The sequence below is a fragment of the Pezoporus occidentalis genome, unplaced genomic scaffold, assembly GCF_034315485.1.
Source record: "Pezoporus occidentalis ecotype Australia unplaced genomic scaffold, CSIRO_AGI_Poc_V1 ctg159, whole genome shotgun sequence".
Classification (NCBI taxonomy): Eukaryota; Metazoa; Chordata; class Aves; order Psittaciformes; family Psittacidae; genus Pezoporus; species Pezoporus occidentalis.
Genome location: NW_026913415.1, coordinates 480715 through 501545, shown reverse-complemented (window position 1 = coordinate 501545; position 20831 = coordinate 480715). Strand labels below are relative to the sequence as shown.

At 52.5% G+C, this 20831-nt stretch overlaps 1 protein-coding gene across 3 annotated transcripts; it reads left to right on the top strand.

Annotated features, from left to right (window-relative positions):
- Nucleotides 1–291: 291 nt before the first annotated feature.
- PKM (pyruvate kinase M1/2) lies at nt 292–20724 on the top strand. 3 transcript variants are annotated; one of them, XM_062612122.1, is made up of 11 exons: nt 292–440; nt 5762–5931; nt 6599–6690; nt 9474–9605; nt 9808–9994; nt 11202–11472; nt 11606–11756; nt 13044–13196; nt 17219–17385; nt 19374–19555; nt 20030–20724. In XM_062612122.1, exons 2-11 carry the CDS (start codon nt 5781–5783, stop codon nt 20134–20136), a joined length of 1593 nt encoding a protein of 530 aa, XP_062468106.1. In that variant the 5' UTR covers nt 292–440; nt 5762–5780; the 3' UTR covers nt 20137–20724. The 3 variants fall into 3 exon arrangements, with proteins under 3 accessions (XP_062468106.1, XP_062468105.1, XP_062468104.1); XM_062612121.1 differs by lacking the exon at nt 292–440 and adding an exon at nt 5490–5549; XM_062612120.1 differs by lacking the exons at nt 292–440; nt 17219–17385 and adding exons at nt 5499–5549; nt 16572–16738.
- The last annotated feature ends 107 nt before the right edge of the window (nt 20725–20831 follow it).

The following is a 20831-nucleotide window of genomic DNA, read 5'->3' as shown; positions in this document are numbered from 1 at the left end:
CATTCCATGATTCCCGGTTCCCCAGCATCCTCAGGGTGGGGAGTTACGAGGCTCAGGATGGCCCACCGCAACCCCGAACGCTCATCACCGCTGCCCCCACGGGGAGAGGGGCCGCAGCCCCAGCCCCTTGGGCCCACCAGCGCCCCGCAGCGGGCGGGGTGCTGACAGTTGTGGGGGGCGCGGCGCCTTTAAGGCGGCGGCCACGCTCCGGCTGCGTGCTGCGCTATAGGGCTTTTGAGGGCCGTGTGCATCCGCCGGAGAAAGGAGTCCCGCCGCCCCGCCTCCTCCCGCCCCAGGGGCGGTCGGCGGAGGGATCCGTTGGGGGGGCACGGGGCGGTGCTGCGGCCGCCGGGATCACCTTGGCGGGGCGGCGGGGCGGTGCGCAGAGGAGCGGCGGCTTTCGGAGCGGACGGGCGTGGGGCGAGGCCGGGCTGCGGCAGGTAACGGCGGCCTGAGGGGCAGCGGGCGGCGGCGAGCGGGTGGCGGTACCCGCCGCGGCACCTTCCGCCGCCGCCATCATCAGCGGCATCCCCGTTCCCGCTGTTGGGCAGGGGTCTCCTTCAGGCGGGGGCGCGGTGTGTGTGTGGTGGCGCGCGCATGCGGGGGTCTCGCGGCGCCGAGCACGTGGCGCCGCGGCCGAGTCCCGGCCGCCCGGAGCATCCTGGTCCCGCCGCCCCGGGGCAGAGGGGGGGGTGTGGGGGTGTTTGTGTGGGGGGGGTCGGTCCTTGAGGCGGGTACCGGGGCAGGGGGTGGCGGGGGCCGCGTGTGTCCCGCAGCGATGCTGTGAGGTGGAGCTCGGGGCCCCGGTTGCAACATCCCGGCCGCCTTCCTGGTGGCCGCGGCTGGACCGGAGTCTTCTGGGAGGCTGAGTCAGATGGAGCGGGAGCGGAGCGCTGTGCCGGCCCCCCCATCTCCCTCTCTCCCCCCCCATCTCCCTCCTCCCCCCCCCCCCCGTCAGCCCCGTGCCGGCGCTCACGTAAGAGCCGACTCTGAAGGGCATCAGCTTAAATCAGCGTACGGCTCGCTGGACTCACAGCGATGCTGCAGCCTCTTTATCCCTCCCTCTCTTCCTCCGCAAGAGATGGCCCTTTTAGCATTAATCATCTCCCGTAATTATGCCTGCTTTAACACGTCCGATTGATTTAGACAGTCCCGTGAACTGTGGAAACCTTTAAAACGTGTTGAAACCTTCTTTGCAGGCATGAATAGTGCTTTTATCGGCAGACAATGGCAACCTCGGAGTGTCTTCTTGGACTCGTAAAAGTATACGGCAGCCTCTAAAGCCCTGCTTTGTTCTGATAAGACAGCTAGTTATCAGCGGCTCCCAGGTTAACAGAAATCACTGCTTTTTGGAGGTTTTTGTGATGTTAATGCCTTAACTTCCTGGCTACCCCCTCCTGTGAAGGGCTGCTGCTAAGCCTGACCTGCTTTGGCCTGAAGGTTGGATGACAAAGAGGTTTTTTAGTTACCCAGATACCTCTTGGGAAACTCGAGGGTTTCAGTGCAATAAGTCAGCCCATAGGAGGTAATTTTATGCTTGACATCCCATTTATAAAGCAGAATTTAGGCTATGTAGAGCAGTGAAGTTTGCTGGCCTCGTGGCTCATGCCAGTGCCAACCTGTTTCCAAGCCATGTGTTGTTAGCAAAGGTGAGGCAGGAAGCTCTGCTATGAGCCACGTGTTTGCAGTGCGGTCTTTTGCCTGCAAAACTTATCCAGGAAACTTCACTTTCACTAGATAAAGAGCTTGTGGAGACTGTGGCCTGCGTTTTCCACGACTGCCTATTTATTCATTTGCCCCAAGCCGTCAATTTTGTGATAAGCCCAGTTTACTGGAGTGATCCACTGCCGGCGTTAATTCCTTTTCTGCACACCAGACTGGTAATTTGAGAGGAATAAGCCGTTTCCCGGGCTGGCTGCACCACGTGCTGGGCCTTTATCTCCTTCTCCCAGGGGGAAGGAGGTGCCGGGGCCGCTGCAGCGCGGTGATGGATGGTGGCACGTAGGGAATGGGGCTGCAGTACCTTGGCGCTGCCGCCCAGGCGCGCAGCAGGTCCCCATCCCTCAGAGATGCGGCACAGGGATCTAGACCTCCTATCTAGAGTTATTCAAACGGAAAACCCACCGTAAAACTTTCTTCTGTAATGCAAAGAGGATTTCTTTACAGCTTCCTGGAGGCAGCTAGGTGGTTTCTGGTGGCCTGGGGCCAGGCTGGAAGTCTCCTTGTCCTTTGTCAGCGCAGCACCTTCAAGGTTAAATCGGTGGGTGTGCCCACACTACAGATACCCTCGAGATAAGTCTTTTTAGTCGCCAAACACCTTATGCTTGTCACTTCGACTCAATTTTTCTTACTAAGTCTCCTTTATATCTTTGCCCTCAGGGAATGGCAGGCTGGGCTAAAGCAAGGCTTAATCTGTCTGCACGCAGGAAAGTGCTGATGTTGTCCTGACCCTCCCAGCTCCATAACTCCAAGAGGCTACAGAGGCATGTCCATTGCCACTGTGCAGCGACTGTTGTGGGACTCTCCCCAGCGGAGCTGCAGTTTGCTGCTGGGGAGAGCATACACCAACTGGGAGCAGGTGGTGGCTGCTGGGTCCTGTCCAGCCTTGCAGAAAGGAGATGGCTTTGGGGTGGCCATCTTGTGTAACAGTGCAACACTACCTCCTGCAAGGGAAGAGCTGTTGCCTCCCTCTCTGTAAGAGGGGGTGACAGGCTGCATCAAAGCCTGCCTTGGCACAGAGCTGTGTTTTTATGTTGTTGAGAGACTTCAGTTTCTCCAGTGAGCAAATCTGATGTTTTTCTGGGCTGCTTTTGGGGAATCTGAAGGCTTGCCCAGTTTCATAACCCTGCCCGTCTCTCATGTGAGTGCTAACTCAAATCATTCCTGCCTCTGGCCAGGGACACTGGGCGTAAGCAGCGTTTTTGTGCAGCGTCAGTGAGGTTGTGTAAGTGAGGCTGACCAGTAAAACCCAAATCATCACCTGCCATGAGCCTGCCTGCAACATTCACAGGCAGTAACATCTCTGGTGTGGCAATGGTTAATGCTGGTGCTGCCTGGGGCTAGTCCTTGCTGCAGTTTCCTCTTCCCTCTGTCACCAGTAACAGCAGACACTTGGCCCAGGGTGGGGATTGCTCCTGCTTCTGCTCATTTCTCCATCCCCCTGGGCAGATCTGATCAGGAGGTGCAGTGATTTCGGAGCCTCTGGTCTGCAGGATGAGCTGGCTGGAGTTAGTTACCTCACTACGGCAGAACAGGTCTCTGCCCTCACATGAGCGCTTTCTAGAACATTCAGGAGCCAGGGAGATAACCAGGCATCTTGCTTAAAGCACAGGCAGCCCAAGTAATAAACGTGGGGATTTAATGGTTATTCCTGGAGGAAGGAATTCACATTTATTTGGTGCTGGAAGCATTCAGACTCTGTAGGATATTGCTTACCTCCCTTCATTACCCAGCCCAGACTGAGTGCTCTGTGTCTTCAGGCGTCCTTGAAAGTCCGAGCTCCTCTGTTTGAATTAAAAACCCCAAACCTGGCAGAGTGGGAAATGCCAAACATTCCTGTTATATTTGTCAGCCTGCTCCCTCCAGGAGAGCTCAGTCGGTGCTTTGTAGATACAGGATAGTGGGAGGCAGGAGGAAATGTTAGAAAGCAAAGGTTGTTGCTAGCATGGCACAGTGCTGCAGCCACACGGGTCTGGGATACGTTTTGGCTGCTGCATTTCTGCTCTTCCCCCCTGGACAAGGTCATGGTGTCTCTGATTGACTTTCCTGAGTGCACTGAAGTGCTCCTGAAGGGGGTTCTGGCTGGGAACTTCCCTTTATGTACTTACAAGGACTTTAGGGGGGTTAAAATTATATTTGCAAATGACTCGAGTGGGTGGGGGTTTTTCCATGAGAGCTCACATTGCCTATTTTAAACCCCCCCAAGTCATGCTCTGGGTGCAGTTTCCAGCTTGGGATCCTGTTGTTTCATATCCCTCATTCGCAGAGGCTATGCAGACCCACTCGCCTGTGTGGAAGTGATTTCCCAGCAGAGGCTTGTTGTTTTTGGCATCTGGAGAAGCTTGTGCTGCTCTGCAGGTGTTGGAGGATGCAGCAGCAAGTGTTAGAGGGCTAAAACACAATGTTTCAGGGCGAGCAGCGGCTTTTCCTATAATAAAGGGACTTTCTCCGGCTTTTTATGTGGGCAGACTTTCTTGTTGTGACTCCGGTGAATCAGCAGCTTCTGGCAGGGCTGAGGGAAAAGAGGTTTTGCCAGGACAAATTATGGTTTTCGCTGCCCTGGCTCCTTTGTGCCGCATGGGAGCGGGGCGATGGTGAGTCAGGGCTGCCTGCGAGAGGATCTGCACGTACGTGGGGAGGGGAGGAGCGTTGGCATGGGCAGGCACATGGCAGGCTGGCAGGGCATCTCCTGCCTGTTCCTCAGAGGTGTGACTTCCATCTCTGACGAGGCTTTCGGGGTTATTAGTGCCTCTGTTTCTAACCTGGATGCTCTGAGCTGGCTGGTGTGTGCAGTTAACACTGGTTTGTGAGTTACTGGGCGGGGGGGGGGGGTTATGTCTGCTTGGAGCAGGCAGAACACACCTGCACAGCAGCCTGTGTTTCCCTCAGCACCACACTAAAGGTCTGTCTTCTAGGTGAAGGCAGCTTATGCTGGAAGAGCAGCCTGCTTTGAATATCCCCTCTGTGCCCAGGGGATGGTGTTTGTAGTGGAAGTGTTGTTTGAAGTCAGAGCTGATGATCTGCCCATGCCAGCAGCCACCACCTTACATCACTTTTACCAGAGGCTCTTGGAAAGTCAGCAGTCTTGCCTGAGCACGTCGAAGAGGACAGACAGCTTTTAGCTGCCACTGCTGCTTGAGAGCACAGGGACTATGGTGCAGCCGGAAGTGAGCCATTAGGAATGCCCAGGGGCACCAGTGCTGCTGGGAATGGACCTCCTCCCATCCTAGTGGACAGTTAAGCTTCAGTTCAGGTTTCTCCTGGGATTGCAGGCTGTTCCTGTGTTGTGGGAATGCTCTAGTCCTGTAGAGGCAAGGAGCCCGAGTTGAGAGAGTTGTTTTCATCCAGACATTGAGAAAAGTCAGCAGTTTTAAATGTGGTGGTTTGCTGCTGCTCTGGGTGAGGGGTAGTGCAGGGAGCAGGGCAGACTTGCAGCATCCTCAGTTGAAGAGTCTGTGAGTGTATTAGATCTTCAGTCTTTGTGTTCTCTGCCAAGGTATTGTGTTTAATCAGCCCAAGTCTACTTGCTGGCATAGGCTTAAAGGATGGGAGTTAAGCTTAGGTGAACATTGCCATGATTAGGTGTTCCTCAGCAGGAGATTGCCTGTGTAAGAGTGTCTACAGTCACGCTCGCGCCGCGCTGTCCCGCTCCCCGGTTGCAATGGGATGTGCACTAGAGGCCTGTAGGAGAAATGACTTGAGAGCTGGGAGGGAGGAGGCAGAGTCTCTGCCTGTGCATTCAAGTGCTTGAATTTTGTTGCGTTGTGTAGCTCCAAGGGAAGACTGGCAATGAAGAGAAGCTATGAAGGGAACATCTGCATAGAAGGCAGGTGAGCTTTGGGTGGTGTATGTGGGGGATGACATGGAAATAGAAGTATGTCTTGCCTGTATCTAAGACTCTCAAGTAGGAACATAAAGATAGCTTGACCCAGTAGCAGCCTGCTTGTTACCTCCATATTCATCACGTGGGTGTGTTGGTGTCTCTGCTTGATGAACCAGTCTGAGTGATTCCTAAACCTGGCACCACTTTCTTCTCTTCCAGACACAGGATTCCAGCAACAATGTCGAAGCACCACGATGCAGGGACTGCTTTCATCCAGACCCAGCAGCTGCACGCTGCCATGGCTGACACCTTCCTGGAGCACATGTGCCGCTTGGACATTGACTCGGAGCCAACCATCGCGAGGAACACCGGCATCATCTGCACCATCGGTAGGTGATTCCTAGATAGGATTGTAGCTGTGAAGCCCTGTGTGGTGAAACTTGTTAAGGAAATTGGGAGAAGGTTTCAGCTTTCATCCCTTGCCAGGGCTGAACTTGTGTGCTGAAAGAACATGATTTTCCCATGTCTGCCTAACCCATGTTATTGCTAGGAGTGAATCCAGTAGCTGGGGAGCTCAGGACTGCTTAGGCTGTGCTGAGCTTCTCAAGGCAAGTTAAAACAATCTTTGCTGCTGCAGATATGATCTATTCAGTGCTGAGTGAGTCTGTATCCATTAGACCTTTTCTGTTCCGCATGAAGCAGCCTGTTGCGAGGGGGTTATCTCATAATTTTTGCAAAGTTAATATTCAAGCTTCCTTGGTGCTTCAGGGCATGTAATGACAGGACAAGGGGGAATGGATTTAAACTGATAGAGGGGAGATTGAGATTAGATATAATGGAAGAAATGTTTCCCTTTGAGGATGGTGTGGCGCTGGCACACGGTGCCCAGAGAAGCTGTGGCTGCCCCATCCCTGGCAGTGTTCAAGGCCAGGTTAGACAGGGCTTGGAGCAAGCTGCTCTAGTGGAAGGTGCTCCTGCCCATGGCAGGGGGCTGGAACTAGATGAGCTTTTGATGTCCTGTTGAAACCTAAACCAATCTGTGATTCTTCCTCCTAGGCCCAGCCTCCCGCTCGGTGGAGAAGCTGAAGGAAATGATTAAATCTGGGATGAATGTTGCCCGCCTCAACTTCTCTCATGGCACTCATGAGGTAAGGGTGGGTCTGAGCTGATAAGGCCTTCCTGGACCATGTGTCTGCCCTCTCTCACAGAAGAGGGGAATCCAGCTCACCCCAGACCAGTCTTGGTGTGGGAAGGTGAAACTTTGGCGGAAGCGTGCTGGTTGTGCATATTGAGCCTGTGTAATTGCTGATAACAGTTAAGTTTTGAAAGCAGTTCAAGATGGTTCCACACCCTTCTGTACCAGGAAGCCAGGTAACTGATATTTGGCACTTCAGTCCTAACTGAAGTGTCAAAGGCAACTTGATTGCCTGCTGTGAAACCCTTCAGTTCTTCCTCCTGTCCTGCCATTCCCTGTACAAAGCTCTTGGTTGTCAGTTAAGAAAATCGGAAGCCAGCAGTGTTTACCCCTCTCCTGCTGTTCACAGGATCACACAACTACCAGTTGCTCGTCTTGCTTCATTGCTGGGGGTTTTGCAAGGAGATCAATGAATAACCTTGTCTCAAAAGAAAATTGTTAGCGATTTGAAGTAATTACTGTGCTTAGTTGAAAGAATTGAGCTCCTGGTTTTGCACAGACAACCTGCTCTGGTGGCGCTCCTGGCAGTCATGAGGTTAGCACCGTGATGCTGGGGAGGTGGTGCAGTGAGCATATAGAAATAAGGTCAAAAGAAATCAACACTGTTTGTGGCAGATGAGCCCTTACTGATATAAATAGGTGCTCAGTGATACTGGAGGAGCTGGGGATCCCATTCCAGGTTGCCTGGAATTGGCACCCTGAGCCTTCCTGCTGAGTTGTTTTTACCCTGGCTGCCCTCCAGCATTCAAAATGTCAGGCAGTAGCCAGTAGCAGCTGTAGGTGGCTTTACTTACTGAACCATGAGCCTCCTGCGGTGTAACAGTTTGGCCTCTCACCCTTGTGGCCTTTAAAGGCCACAGGGCGCTATCAGAATCGAAAGGTCTGGTGCTTAACTGCAAAACCATCAGACCTCAACTAAAGACGCTGGGGTAGCGTCAGCACATAGCCTGCAGTTAGAATCTGCTGGGAGAAAGAGGAGTGTGGAGTAACTCTGCCCCTCGCAGTCACACCCTGCAGCTGAGGGGTGCTTTGGTCTGTTGGCTGGTTAGGGAGTCAGCTGGTGGCCAGTGCTTAAACTCACACCATTCTTGCCCAGTGGAGCTGCCACTGTGGTTTGAACACTTGTTTCCTGAGGTCGAGGACAGGGACTGTGGCTTTCTGTGCTGGGTGAGGTCTAATTCTGCATTTCATACAGATGAGGTGAGGCTACAGCAGAGTCTGGTCTTGCTGTCACCTTCTGTTTGGCTGTTGGCTGTAGCCAGTCTTAAGTTTGAGCCTCCTCCTGGTCCCTCCAAAACTTTCCGGTTTCTAGTGAAGCCCCAAAGAGTTTTCATCCACTGCGAGTGCTTCGGTTCTTTTCAGTTCTTGTGTCTCCCCAGAGCATTTAACAGGGCTTCAGTTTTAGCAGAATTGATTTAGCACCTGGCTGCCAGCTTTTTATATAGAAGAAAATGGCTTTTACTTCCAGCTCTGCCCAGATTCTTGTTCTGCATATGTAACCCTGGAGGAAGCCAGACTCCTAGGAACAAGTTACTCCTTGTTACGAAAGTAAGAAGTAAAAATCCCTGGAGGCTGGGACCAGGTAAACACGATGGCACCGTTCAGGCAGGATTCCTGAACTGCACACACCTACACTGTGGTGTGGGAAGGGTTGGGGCCTTCTCAGTCTCAGCTTTCCCCCTCAATCAATAAACTAAATTACACTTCCTGCTCTAGAGTTAGCTATTACAGCGTATCTATGGCTGAGGGCACACACATGAACTTTAGAACAGCTTTTTCCGGCCCTGCCTTCCTGGTGCTGGGATATTGTCCCTGTGATCATGAAGTGGGCATGCAGGCCTCATGTCAAGGCAGGTGACATGCTGGCATGAGGGGAACAGAGTGCTGCCAGGTGAGTCAGAGCAAAAGCTGCTGGTCTGTCAATGAGAGGGGAAAGGGTATTTCTTATCTACAAAAGTCTGTCAAGTGTTATACAATCTGCAGTCAAGGTTATCTCTTTATGTTGTTTAAGCAAGTAAAGTAAACCGATCTGCTGGTCATCTGAAGCTTGTTTGAGGTTATTTGGATGGGAGTTTCCCAACAGAACTGACTGTCTGGACACAGGCAGCATTAGCAAAATGCTTTTGCACATGTGGAAGTTGGGAAGTTGGGTGTGTGGTGCTGGAATCTTGGAACTTCCGGCTGTGATTGCTTTGGGTCTCAAAATAAAATGTGAATACTTAAATAGATAATGTGCTCTCAGCAAATCCTTTATCTTCAGGGGAAGTTGAAGCTTAAGAGTCCTTAAGAGAGCTTGTCTGTCTGCTCATGTGTGGGACTGGTGAGAGGGGTCATGAAGAAGGCCATGGGCAGTCAGTATTGGGGCAGAGCTTCTGGAAGTGTTCTTAAAGGCCTGTCGGTTGGTGGGCCATCTTAAGATGACAAGTGTGTGTCCTGGTGGAAAATTAACTGCCTGGGCTGTCTGCTGGAGTTTTCCTTCTGGGATTACAAGTGGGGCCAGGGAAGGCACAACCATATAAGTGCTGGGTTCCACTTTCATGTGGGGAAGGCCACTGTATCCTCATGCACTGCTTCTCTGGAGGCTCAGTCTGAATTAAACTCTCAAGCTCCAACTGAAATAGAATATAGTGCAAGAGCAGAGCTGTCAGCTGGGGCAGCTTTTGGGGTGTGTAGTGATATCTTTCGTAAGTGTTGGTGTAGAAATGGCCTGAAAGTTTCCATCTCTTTCCTTGCCAGTATCATGAGGGCACAATCAAGAATGTGCGAGAAGCTACAGAGAGCTTTGCTTCTGATCCCATCACCTACAGACCTGTGGCTATTGCACTGGATACCAAGGGACCTGAAATCCGAACTGGACTCATTAAGGGAGTAAGTTGCTCTTTCTGCCTTTTCTCCCTGTCTTTTTTCCCATGTGATCCTGGATGTCCTGATATGCCTGTGGCCTTCCCAAATGAAAAGTGTCTCTGTGGGCCAAGGTATTGAGCCATCTACCCAGGTCTGGATGATCAGCTGCCGGCTGGGAGGTGGTTGCGTGCTGGTTTTTAGTGCTTTTGCATGTTTTGACACGCAGAGTGGCACAGCAGAAGTGGAGCTGAAGAAGGGTTCATCTCTCAAAGTCACCCTGGATGATGCCTTCATGGAGAAATGCGACGAGAACGTCCTGTGGTTGGACTACAAGAACCTCACCAAGGTCGTAGAAATTGGCAGCAAAATCTATGTGGATGATGGTCTGATTTCCTTGCTGGTTAAGGAGAGAGGTGGGTAGCAGCTGTTCAGCTATGCCTGTCTGGTTTTTCCTCTGAACATATTTGTGCTTTCCTTCTGGTAACTGGTTTTTTTTTTTGCTCGCAGTTGGGTATTAAAGGACGGGCTGTGACAGAGTTTGGGTTCTTCAGCCTGGAGAAGAGAAGGCTCCTGAAGGGGAGACCTGAGAGCAGCTCCAGTGCCTGAAGGGGCTGCAGGAAACCTGGAGAGGGGCTTGGGACAAGGGCCTGTAGGGACAGGCCAAGGGGAAGGGCTTTAACCTGCCCGAGGGGAGACTGAGATGAGCTCTTAGGCAGAAGCTCTTCCCTGTGAGGGTGCTGAGGCGCTGGCACAGGGTGCCCAGAGAAGCTGTGGCTGCCCCATCCCTGGCAGTGTTCAAGGCCAGGTTGGACACAGGGACTTGGAGCAAGCTGCTCTAGTGGAAGGTGTCCCTGCCTGTGGCAGGGGTTGGAACTGAATGAGGTTTAAGGACCCTTCTAACCCAAACCATTCTATGGTATGATTCAATGAGTAAATGGGTCTTAATGCCACAGTGAGAATTTGAACAAAATGTTTTCTACCTCAAGTATAGCAAGTGTCCAAAAACTTCATCTGGTTTCACTGGACTGTCATCTGAACCCCCTTTTCAGCGATGAATGTGTGGAAGGGATATACAGTGCTCATGATCAAAGGCTGTTCAGTGAAGCTAATTTATACTTTTATGCAGGATTTAACTAGTTTTACAGTGTAGACCTGAGTTTTGTGACTAGAGACAGGGCTGGCTTTAATTGGTAGTGTAGGGGTGGGGATTAGTCCTTTGTAGTGCTGCCTGAACCACTCTAGCCTCAAGGTGTTGCCTCAAATCCTGGAGTGTACGGAGATGGAGGTGAGGCTTTCAGGATCTCAGTTTGGAATGACAGGACTTGTGTGTGCACAAGGGCAGCCTGGTAGCTTTTTTGGGAGAGGCAGTCCCAACCTCCTGCATGGAACAAACGGCATCTTCTCCAAGAGCAGCGCAGGAGGGGTTTTAGGCCAGCCTGTTGTGCTGCCATGGGTAACTTGCAAGCTTGTGTGTTACATAAATGCTCTGCATAGACAGATGATGTGCTTTCTATTGTGTGTGGTCGCTACTGGCACTGTGCTCTGAGGCAGGGAGGTGGTGTGGGAGCTCCAGCAGGGAGCTTCTGGTAAACACTGACTGTAGGAACCCATCCCTTTCAGGCAAGGACTATGTTATGACGGAGGTGGAGAACGGCGGCATGCTGGGCAGCAAGAAGGGAGTGAACCTGCCTGGCGCCGCGGTCGACCTGCCTGCAGTCTCCGAGAAGGATATCCAGGACTTAAAATTCGGCGTGGAACAGAATGTGGATATAGTGTTTGCTTCCTTCATCCGCAAAGCTGCTGATGTCCATGCTGTCAGGAACGTGCTAGGGGAAAAGGGAAAGAACATCAAGATCATCAGCAAGATTGAGAACCATGAGGGTGTGCGCAGGTGAGTTTTTAGGAAGTTTTATGTGGCATTTGCTACGTGTTGTGACTTGGTTTTGGTTTTCTTCCTCCTGCCTTGGCATTCCAGGATACCGGAATGGCATGGAGGGGTAACAAACCTCTTCTCTTGCTGTCAGGTTTGATGAGATCCTGGAGGCCAGCGATGGCATCATGGTGGCCCGTGGTGACCTGGGCATCGAGATCCCTGCTGAAAAGGTCTTCCTTGCCCAGAAGATGATGATTGGGCGCTGCAACAGGGCTGGTAAGCCCGTCATCTGTGCCACTCAGGTACTGGAAATGCAGTGGGAAAAGAGGGTGTGAATATCAGTAACTCTCATGGTGTGACCGTTTGCTAGAGTGAGATGCTTAGGGCAAAGAGGATTTGCTCATAGCTTGAGGTGCTGCTTTAAAGATGTTTGAGATCTTCACCAGGAAGGTTACAGGACCTCTGTGGCTGCTGAAGGTTTTACCCCTTGAAGGCATAATGAGCCTTTTGGGCTGAATAACCAAATTCTGGGGAAGAAGATGGCATGTGCTTTTGCCTTGGCATCTTGTAGCAGCACATCTGTGTCTAACAGAACACTTGCGAAGGTTCCCAGGTGTATTAAAAGATATGCGCACACTGCAGCATCAGAAGGAAATGAGGGAAGGATCCATCCCCTCATTATTCTGGGAGTGGGAGAAGGAGAGCTGGTGCTCAGCTTCACTGGTTCCAGTAGATGTCATGTGTGCCTAGTCCTCAGGCACTGGGAGGACTGGTTTCCTGGCTGCACTTGCTCTGTGCATAGGCTGTGAAAGCAAAAGGTGTCTCTAAACTGTAGCCACCAGGCAGGGCTGTGTCACAGTGGTGTATGCTCCTTCCTCTTCCTGTATTGCAGCTGAAACACAGCCTCAGGTGGTGTTTCATGAGTGGTGTTTGCCCAGTGGTGAGCTGCAGCTGGGGGAAGCTGAGCACTTGGGCAAGACAGAAGAGCTGGCCAGGCTGTGGTGTGTGGAGGGACCCTGGCTGCTGGGAGAAGGGGCTAATGAGAAGGAGGAGTTTTTTCTCGTGAAAGCTGTTGTTTGCTGCTCTCCTCAGAGCAAATGCTTAGGAGGCAGGTGGCAGCTGTTCTGACATTACATGTTAAGATCTTGCATTGGATGAAGGTGACTTTAGTTGGTGTAAGACCTTGCTGTTCTCCTTTCCCTAGATGAGAAAAACCACCCCCTAGGTATTAATTTGGGAACATATGGCTGGATTTCAGCTTCTAGAGAGCTCAGAGTTCCTTGGGCCAAGCCCTGTGCTGGAAAGTTCAATTGGAAAGTTGGAGTATTGGGTCATTGGTGTTGTGTGGGTTAAATCTCCCCGGAAAAGGAGTGAATGAGGAACAGAAACAAAATTAAATGAGTTGTTTTTTCTTGCAGGAAGATGCTTTAATTCAAAACTGGTCCCTCACCATCCCGTACACAGGGTAGAATTTTTCAAGCTGCACTCTGTCTTCTGCCCTATATATAAAGTACATTGAAGTGCGCTAGTGAAAAGGCAGCAGCTTTCTTCTGCAGTGTCTTGATTCCTTTGGCTTTCCTCTTTTCCAGATGCTGGAAAGCATGATCAAGAAGCCTCGCCCGACCCGCGCTGAGGGCAGTGATGTTGCTAATGCTGTCTTGGATGGAGCTGACTGCATCATGCTCTCCGGAGAGACCGCCAAGGGAGACTACCCGCTGGAGGCTGTGCGCATGCAGCACGCTGTGAGTACGGCCTTGGCTCCTGGGAGCAGTCCTTCATTGCTCCCATCTGCCACCTGAGCCAGGCAGCTGGAGATCTAAATGTGACTTGGGCTGGGTGGCAGCACCTCACAGTCCAAAGCAATGGAATCAGCTGGGTTAAAAAGCCCTTTAAGCTCATCCAGTTCAACTGTTCCCCAGCAGTGCCAAGGCCACCACTAACCCATGGCACTGAGGGCCTCAGCTCTACACAGTGTGTGAACACTTGCAGGGACGGTGACTGCAGCCCTGCCCTGGGCAGCCTGTTCCAATGCCTGAGCACCCTTTGGGGAAGGAATTGTTCCTCAGCTCCATCTAAACCTGCCCTGGGGCAGCTTGAGGCTGTTTCTTCACGCTGTGAGTGTTTCTTTACCTAGTGTGGTCCTGAGGGCCTGAAAAACCTCACTTTGCGTGCTCCCAAGCATGGCCAGGCAGAGCTGAGAACTGCACTGCAGTGCTCCAGAATCTCAACTTCACATTTCTCACACTTAATTCTTGTTTAGGCTAGGGTAAAGAGGGAGGTTGCCGTTACCTTGGCGTGAGTTTCTTCAAATGCCCTGTTTGTTGTGGCATGTTAAATGCCTTGCTCTTCTCCAAGGTCGAGGAGCCCCTTAAGCGGTTTATCTGTAGATAATGGAAGGTGTGGGCTGGCTCTGGGGGTGGGGGAGGCTCCTGAGCCTGGTTTGCAGCACTGTGTGCTCAGGGTTGGGGTGTGTGTTGCATGAGTACTGACAGCACCGTGGTTTTCCATGCCTGAACTGCCAGAAACCTCTGCTCTGCTTCGAGTTCACCCAGCTCGCGCTGCGGCTGATGGAAACCTGATGAGTGTCCCAAGTGTTGCTTCTCCTCAGTTACCAGTGCTGTGACTTGCAGCAGTGCTAACTCCCACCAGTTTTATGTGCAATTCAGGTTATAGAGATAAATCAACTCAGCTAGTGTTTGTTTGCAGCGCATTATGGAAGTAATCTTTTATCTGGGCAATATGTGTGTTGGGGGTTTTTGGAGTGGAAAGTGCAAAATATGACTTCATGTAACCAGTAGCTGCTGGTTTACAGGCTGAACACTAACGATGCAACTGAAAGGTTCTTCCTCAGTTTTCACCTCCTAAATCACAAGGGCTGACTTTCTGCTAAGGCTTGGAAACCTGCTGCAGGAAGCCTTCTATCTGGGGTTCCATTCTGACATTAATTCCTAGGCTCAGGCAGGTTGTATTGTACTTGTACCCTGAGCTCAAGATCCGTTGCATGTGCTTCCCTCTTGCTGCAGACCTGGGAATTGTGGTGTTACTCTGCCAGGTCGCTGGAGAAACACTGCAGGTTTAAGCCTTCTGTGCAGAAGAGTAAATACAGATCCACTTTGTTTAACATAACATGGCCCAGGCAGCAGGGTGCCAACTCTGCGATGGTAGAAGCACAGCCCCTTTCTGAGCTGACTGGCTTGGTGTTAGTTGAGAGAAGCCCCAGCAATAGTGCCCTGGGTAACCACGGTCTGTACTTCTGCAGCATGGCCAGAGTGGCTGAATATTTCCACTGGAAATGGCCAGGTGGACACAGCAGGGAGAGAGCTCTGGTGAAGAGGGGCTCCTCTGTGCATTCCCTGGCCTGAAACTGGTGTCACTTCGGGTTTATGTACTTAATACAGTGCTGCTACTGGAGTATTCCAAGTAAAGCTCCCTCTGTAGTGAGGGGTAGAAAGTAAACATGGGCTGTCAGGTCAGGGTCTGCTCTGTGTAGTATCCCTGCACCTCTAAGAGACCTGACCTGTCCATCCCTGTCCCAGCAGCTTTCCTGGGACTCCACAGTGGTTTGCTCAGCGATCCCTTTTCATGGTCCTCTTGGAAACAAATTTGCTCTTCAGTACTTGGCACCTCTGTGACAAAAATACCGTGTGCCTCTAGTAGCAAGCTTCCAAATATTGGGCAGGCTGTTTTCTGCTGGTGGGAGTGGGATTCCTTCCAATTCCAGTCCACATTCCGCAGTCATCTTCAGATGTCGCCCTGGCCATGCTGTCTGACAGGACCGAGGTTTAGATAGCTGCTGTTTTCCTCTCTCCCACCTTCACCCTGGTACCTCTGCATGTGTAACAGCTGGAACCCCTCTGGCCATTTCTGTGTGAGTAATGGCAGTGGTGGTGTGGAGTTAAGGACTGGGCTGCTGTTCCTGCCTGTCACATGTGTCCTGGTATTTTTAGACATAAGATACTTAACTACTTTGGCTTAAACTGATACCTGTGGTAGAGAGATAATTCCTGGCATCATGTAAAGCAATTAATTAACATTAGAATAGCAAAATTGATATTTGGAAGGGGTCTAATGACAAAGCCATTTACTCTAATGGCACTTTCTGCTCAAACATAACTCGTCATGCTTTGTGTAGTGGCTGCTCAATTTCCAAAGCAACAACTGGGTGGAGTTGTCCTCAAAAAGATGATGAACCTTTGCATGCTTTTCTGGTCTCCAGAAGCCTTCTTTATTGGGTTGTCAGGGGCTAATGCAGCCTTCTGAGATGAGAATTGTCTCTAAAACATGAGGATGAACAGATCGCTGAACCTGTGGCAAATGCTTAGCCTGAACAGAAAGCCCTTAGATGTGCTTCCTTACCTTGTCTGGCACTGTACAAACACCCCAACATGTTGTGACAACCCTATAAGGAAGACTTGTTCCTATCTTTATTTCTCTATTACCGAAAGAGAAGTTGTAGCACTTGAAGGTGAAACTTTATTGGCTCTCAGGTTAAACTAAGTCTTTACTGGCACTCAAGCTGAACTAAATCTAGTGAAGCTGAGAGACACAGTCTCCCAAATTCAGGGTGATGTTGAAAGCGCACTGATGGTGTGCTGGCTGCATGAAAACTGTTCCAGCAGTGCTGTGTGGTGTTGGGTGGGTATTGAGAAGGAGACATGGACTCACAGAGGTTTCCTCTTGAGTTGCTGTGGGCAGGGCCATCAGCAAGCTGGTAGATGGCATGAGAGTCTCTGAAGGAAGTAATAAGCAGCTGCAACAAAGCGCTCTGACTCTGAGCTGGCTTGCTCCGCGCCTTGAAAAGCAGTCAGTGTTTGCCTGCTCTGAAAAGGCTCCAAAACACAGCAGGAATGCCACCTATGGAATGCTGGCCCCATGACCAGTGCCCACCAGTTCAGTGCTGTGGTGGAGCAGCCAGCGTGGCTGTGGTGTTACTGGGTTGTGTTCAGCAAACTCCCAACCTGAGAGCCAAGAAGAGCTTCACAGCTTGACCTTTAATATCCTCTCGCATGCATTACTATGACAGTTAAGGCAATTAATGTGATCTCATGTTCCTCTGGTGTATCTTTCCTCCTTTTCTTTCCTCTCTCCTCCTCCGTTGCTCCTGCTCGGGGCTGCAGATCGCTCGTGAGGCTGAGGCCGCAATGTTCCATCGTCAGCTGTTCGAAGAGATTTTACGCCTCAATGTTAACAACAGAGACCCTGCTGATGCCATGGCAGTAGGCGCAGTGGAGGCCTCTTTTAAGTGCTTAGCTCCAGCCCTGATAGTTCTGACCGAGTCTGGCAGGTAGGGCTCAGAGAGGGGGCTTGGTGCCATGAGTATGAACACGCTCCCTTTTAGCACTGCCAATGCTTAGCAAGCGGTTTGCTGCCGCCCTGTCAGCCTTGTGCAACTGCTGCGGTCTGAGCTGACTTCTTCTCTGTGGCAGGGAGGGACTCCGTAGGCAGGAGCAGAGCGAGAGTGCCTGGCAGTTGGCATGAATGTCACCGAGTGTGGGCTCGGCAGGGTGAGGTGACTCCGGAGGTGCCACCAGTTCAGCAAAGAAACCTTGAGGACCAGCTGGTTCCTCTCTAACCAACCGGGTGCTGTTTGGGTGCCCGCGTGTTGCGGCATTGCCCCACATAATCTGTGCTCTCTGATTGGCACCTCCCGTGTCAAAGCTCACGGTGTTTGTGTGGCAGCTCGCCATGGAGCACCTCGCCCTGCTGCCCGGGGCGCCTGACGTGAGCGTTGTGTTGTCTTCCCGAACGCGTGTTGCTCTTATAGATTGCCCGCGAGGCCGAAGCCGCCATCTTTCACAGGCAGTTGTTTGAGGAACTGCGTCGTCTGACGTCCCTCAACTGTGATCCCACGGAGGCCGCTGCTGTTGGCGCTGTGGAAGCGTCCTTCAAGTGCTGCAGCGGGGCCATTATTGTCCTCACCAAGTCCGGAAGGTAGGAGGTGACAGGTTCCCCCAGGTCAAGCCAACCTCGTGACAGGGTGGGGGAAGGAGACTCGCATAAAGATGGCTTTGAAAGGAGAGCCATAGTGGTGAAGCCAGGCTTTGGCAGCGACTGAGAGCCCAGCTCCCTGCTGCAGTGCTGGTTCCCTGGAGATGGGCAGACATCTGGAACATCTGCACGTAGAGAACCTCCACATTCCTCTGCCTGCCTCTGCCAGCGTGGCATCAGCACCAAACCCTGCCTCCCCTTCCAGGTGGGAATGGCATCTCTGCCAGCAGCGCTGGCTGGAAGAGTCAAGGGAAAATCAGTTCACATTTCTTGGCAAGAAATCCTCGGTGTAACACGTTCAGTGGACGCAGAATCCATTTCATTTATTTGTTTATTTAAATCAAGGCCTTGGCCTTTCATGGTAGCATCCAATTTCTTGGTCCCCTGCTGACCCCTTCAGGCAGCAGTCCTGCTTGCCTAAGCCTGAGGAGTGAAGAGGCACTGCTTAGGATTGTTAGGGAGGGAAATGGAGAGTGTTGGAAATCTCCTCTTCCTCATGCCCCTGCCTGTGTTAACCTCACTGACCAGGCAGGCACCAGCAGCCTTGTGCTGCCTATGCTCACACATGAGCTCAGTGCCTTGGCTGCGGGTGCGTGACAGCAACATGGATACACTGGAGCCATTAGAGTTTGGGATTTCCATCCAGCAGTGTGAGCAGAGACTCACTTTCCCAGCAATGGAAAGAGTGCTGGAGCTGATCAGCTCTTCTATCTAGAGGAATTAGGCTGCCCATTCCCAAAGCACGTCCGACCCTAAGTCTCATACTGCTTCTGGAATTGCTTGCACTGGATTTGGACCAAAGGGATAGTGCAGCAGCAGAAACAGATGCGATTAGATGCACGGTCTGCCTGAAGATCTGGACCATCAGTGAATCCTTCACCTAAATTTACAGCTTCAAATGGTTTGAAGCAGCTGCTTCCTGCTGAAATGAGTGACTGTAACACCGAGTCTGGACACCCGCGTGCTTGTGATGTTCCTTGTGAAAGGTTCCACCTCACACTTGACCTTTCTGAAGACATCAGAACTCTGAATATTTTTGGCTGTGGATTTGGTTACAACCCTTGAGTACCTGCATGTCCTAGAGCTGCCTGGAGGCAGCGTGGGAAGGATTGGCCGAGAGCTGGCACGGGTGTCTGGGGGCTTCCAGCAGGCTGCCACCGCCTGCTTTGAGCAGCAGTCCTGAATGTTCTGAGCTTGGCTCCACTACATGAGGCTGCAAAAGCTCGTGGAGATCCTAACGTGCTTTGTTGGAAAGATGGAGCTGTAAATACTGCAGTTTCCATCTCCATTTGCAGTGCCCAGGGAAAAGGAACCTGCAGTCCCCACCCAGGGTGTGCTGCTTCCTCTTTTCGGTGTTTTAAAGCCCAATTTTCCACTGTAAATTTTGGCCTCAGTGGCATTTGCTTCCTGTTGGGTGCAAGAGCAGAGCTGTGTGTGGAGGGACTGCCTTCAGCAGGTGAACGTGGCTGGGAGGCAAATGGCCTCAGTGCAGGCTCTTCACATCTTGTGAACCATGAGCTCCTCAAAACAGAGGGAGCTTGCAGGGACCCCCATTGAGATGCCAGGGACTGCTTGCAGAGGCCGGAATAAATGGCACCTTGCCACCTTAACATAGCAACGGAGACAAATACATGCTTGTTTTCGGGACCAAAACACCCAGATGGTGCTTTAAACGCGGAGGCGAGATGATGGTCACCACTGCCAGGGGTGCTGGCCTGCCCAGTTGCCAAACTGGGAATTCAGAGGAGCATCCAGCTTGTTTGGTGAGCTTGGCTCTTGCCAGCATCTCCCATGGGGCATCCTCTGATCCCTCCTGGGGTGTGTGGAGTTCACTGGGCAAACCTGGCTGCTGCTTGCGCTGTTGTGGCTGTACACAGGCTCCCCCCGTGCCTGTAGCGTGGTGCTTCACCCTCTGTGTGTTGTGCTTGCAGGTCTGCACACCTTGTGTCCCGGTACCGCCCGCGGGCTCCCATCATCGCGGTGACCCGCAATGACCAGACCGCGCGCCAGGCACACCTCTACCGCGGCATCTTCCCTGTCCTCTGCAAAGAGCCAGCCCTGGACGCCTGGGCTGAGGACGTGGACCTCCGTGTTAACTTAGGCATGAATGTTGGTGAGTGAGGCCACACCAGGAATCGGGCGCGTTGGGACATGGGGGTCCTGAGCCCCAAAGGTGCTTTTGTGGGTACCAGTGGGGACCGGTGACAAAGGGAGAGGAGCTCACTGCCTGTGTGGTAACGGTGTCTGTTTGGGAAACAGGGGATGGCAGTTGCACGAGTGCAGCCGCATCCGCTTGGGCAATGGGCCGGCAGGGTTGGCACGGCTGCCTTAGAGTGGGTTCTGGCAGAAAACAGGGTTGGCTTTAACGTGGTGCTTGTCCTGAAGGAGGAGAAGCCCAGAGCAGGGTGGCTCCTTTCCTGTTCCCTCTCCCAGTTCTGTGCTGTGGAATTCTCAGCTCCTTGTCCCAACAGAGCCCAAAACAGAGGGGTGGGCAGCGATGGGGCCTTGATATCAACTTGAGTGTCCCTCTGCATGGATGGGTGATGTGATGTGACAACCCCTGACCCCTCCCTCTGTTCTCTCCTAGGCAAAGCACGTGGGTTCTTCAAGAGCGGTGACCTGGTCATCGTGCTGACAGGCTGGCGCCCCGGCTCCGGCTACACCAACACCATGCGTGTGGTGCCCGTTCCTTGAGCGACTTGACTCCGACCAGCACCACCCACCTTCCTTCCCCCTTCCCCTCGCTCCCCTCCCCTCGCGTTAGGCCCGCCATCGCTTGCGCTGTTCTTCTCCCTAGCGTGGACATAGGTTGCTAAACACCACCCAGTGCAGCAGCAGCAGCAGCAGGGGGAAGAGACCTTAAATCACTAAAAAAGTACATACTTGAAGTGTTTAGTTTTTTTAAAACCCTCTCCCTGTAGTGAAGTCGTGCCCTGGTCGATGTTGGAGTCAGCATAGTGAGTTCTTGTCAGTGTAGGACTGGCCTCAGGGTTTGGGGTGATGGGGAAGGGGGGAGGTGATGGTGGCCAACACTTCCACTGTCCCCTCCTCGCTGGAGGCACAGACCAAATCTGGGGTGTATCCAGCCCCTCACCTTGGTTGTCCCAGGGGTGGGGGTAGAAGAGGGGTGCTCCCCTCCCCTGCACTCCCCTCTCTCCGCACTGTCACCATGTTAGTTGTGTGTGTGTGTCCCCAGAGCCTTCTCCTGCACCCTGCACTCCACAGGCCCCTGGGGCAGTCAGAGCACCACTGTCCATCAATAAAGAGAAGCTGAAGCACCCACGCCTGCCCCAGTTCTTGTCTCGGGGTGGAGGGAAGGGGGGTGCCTGGGCTCATTCTCCTGCTGGCAGCGGGTGGAGCGGACCTGGACCCTGGCCCGGGGCAGCGAT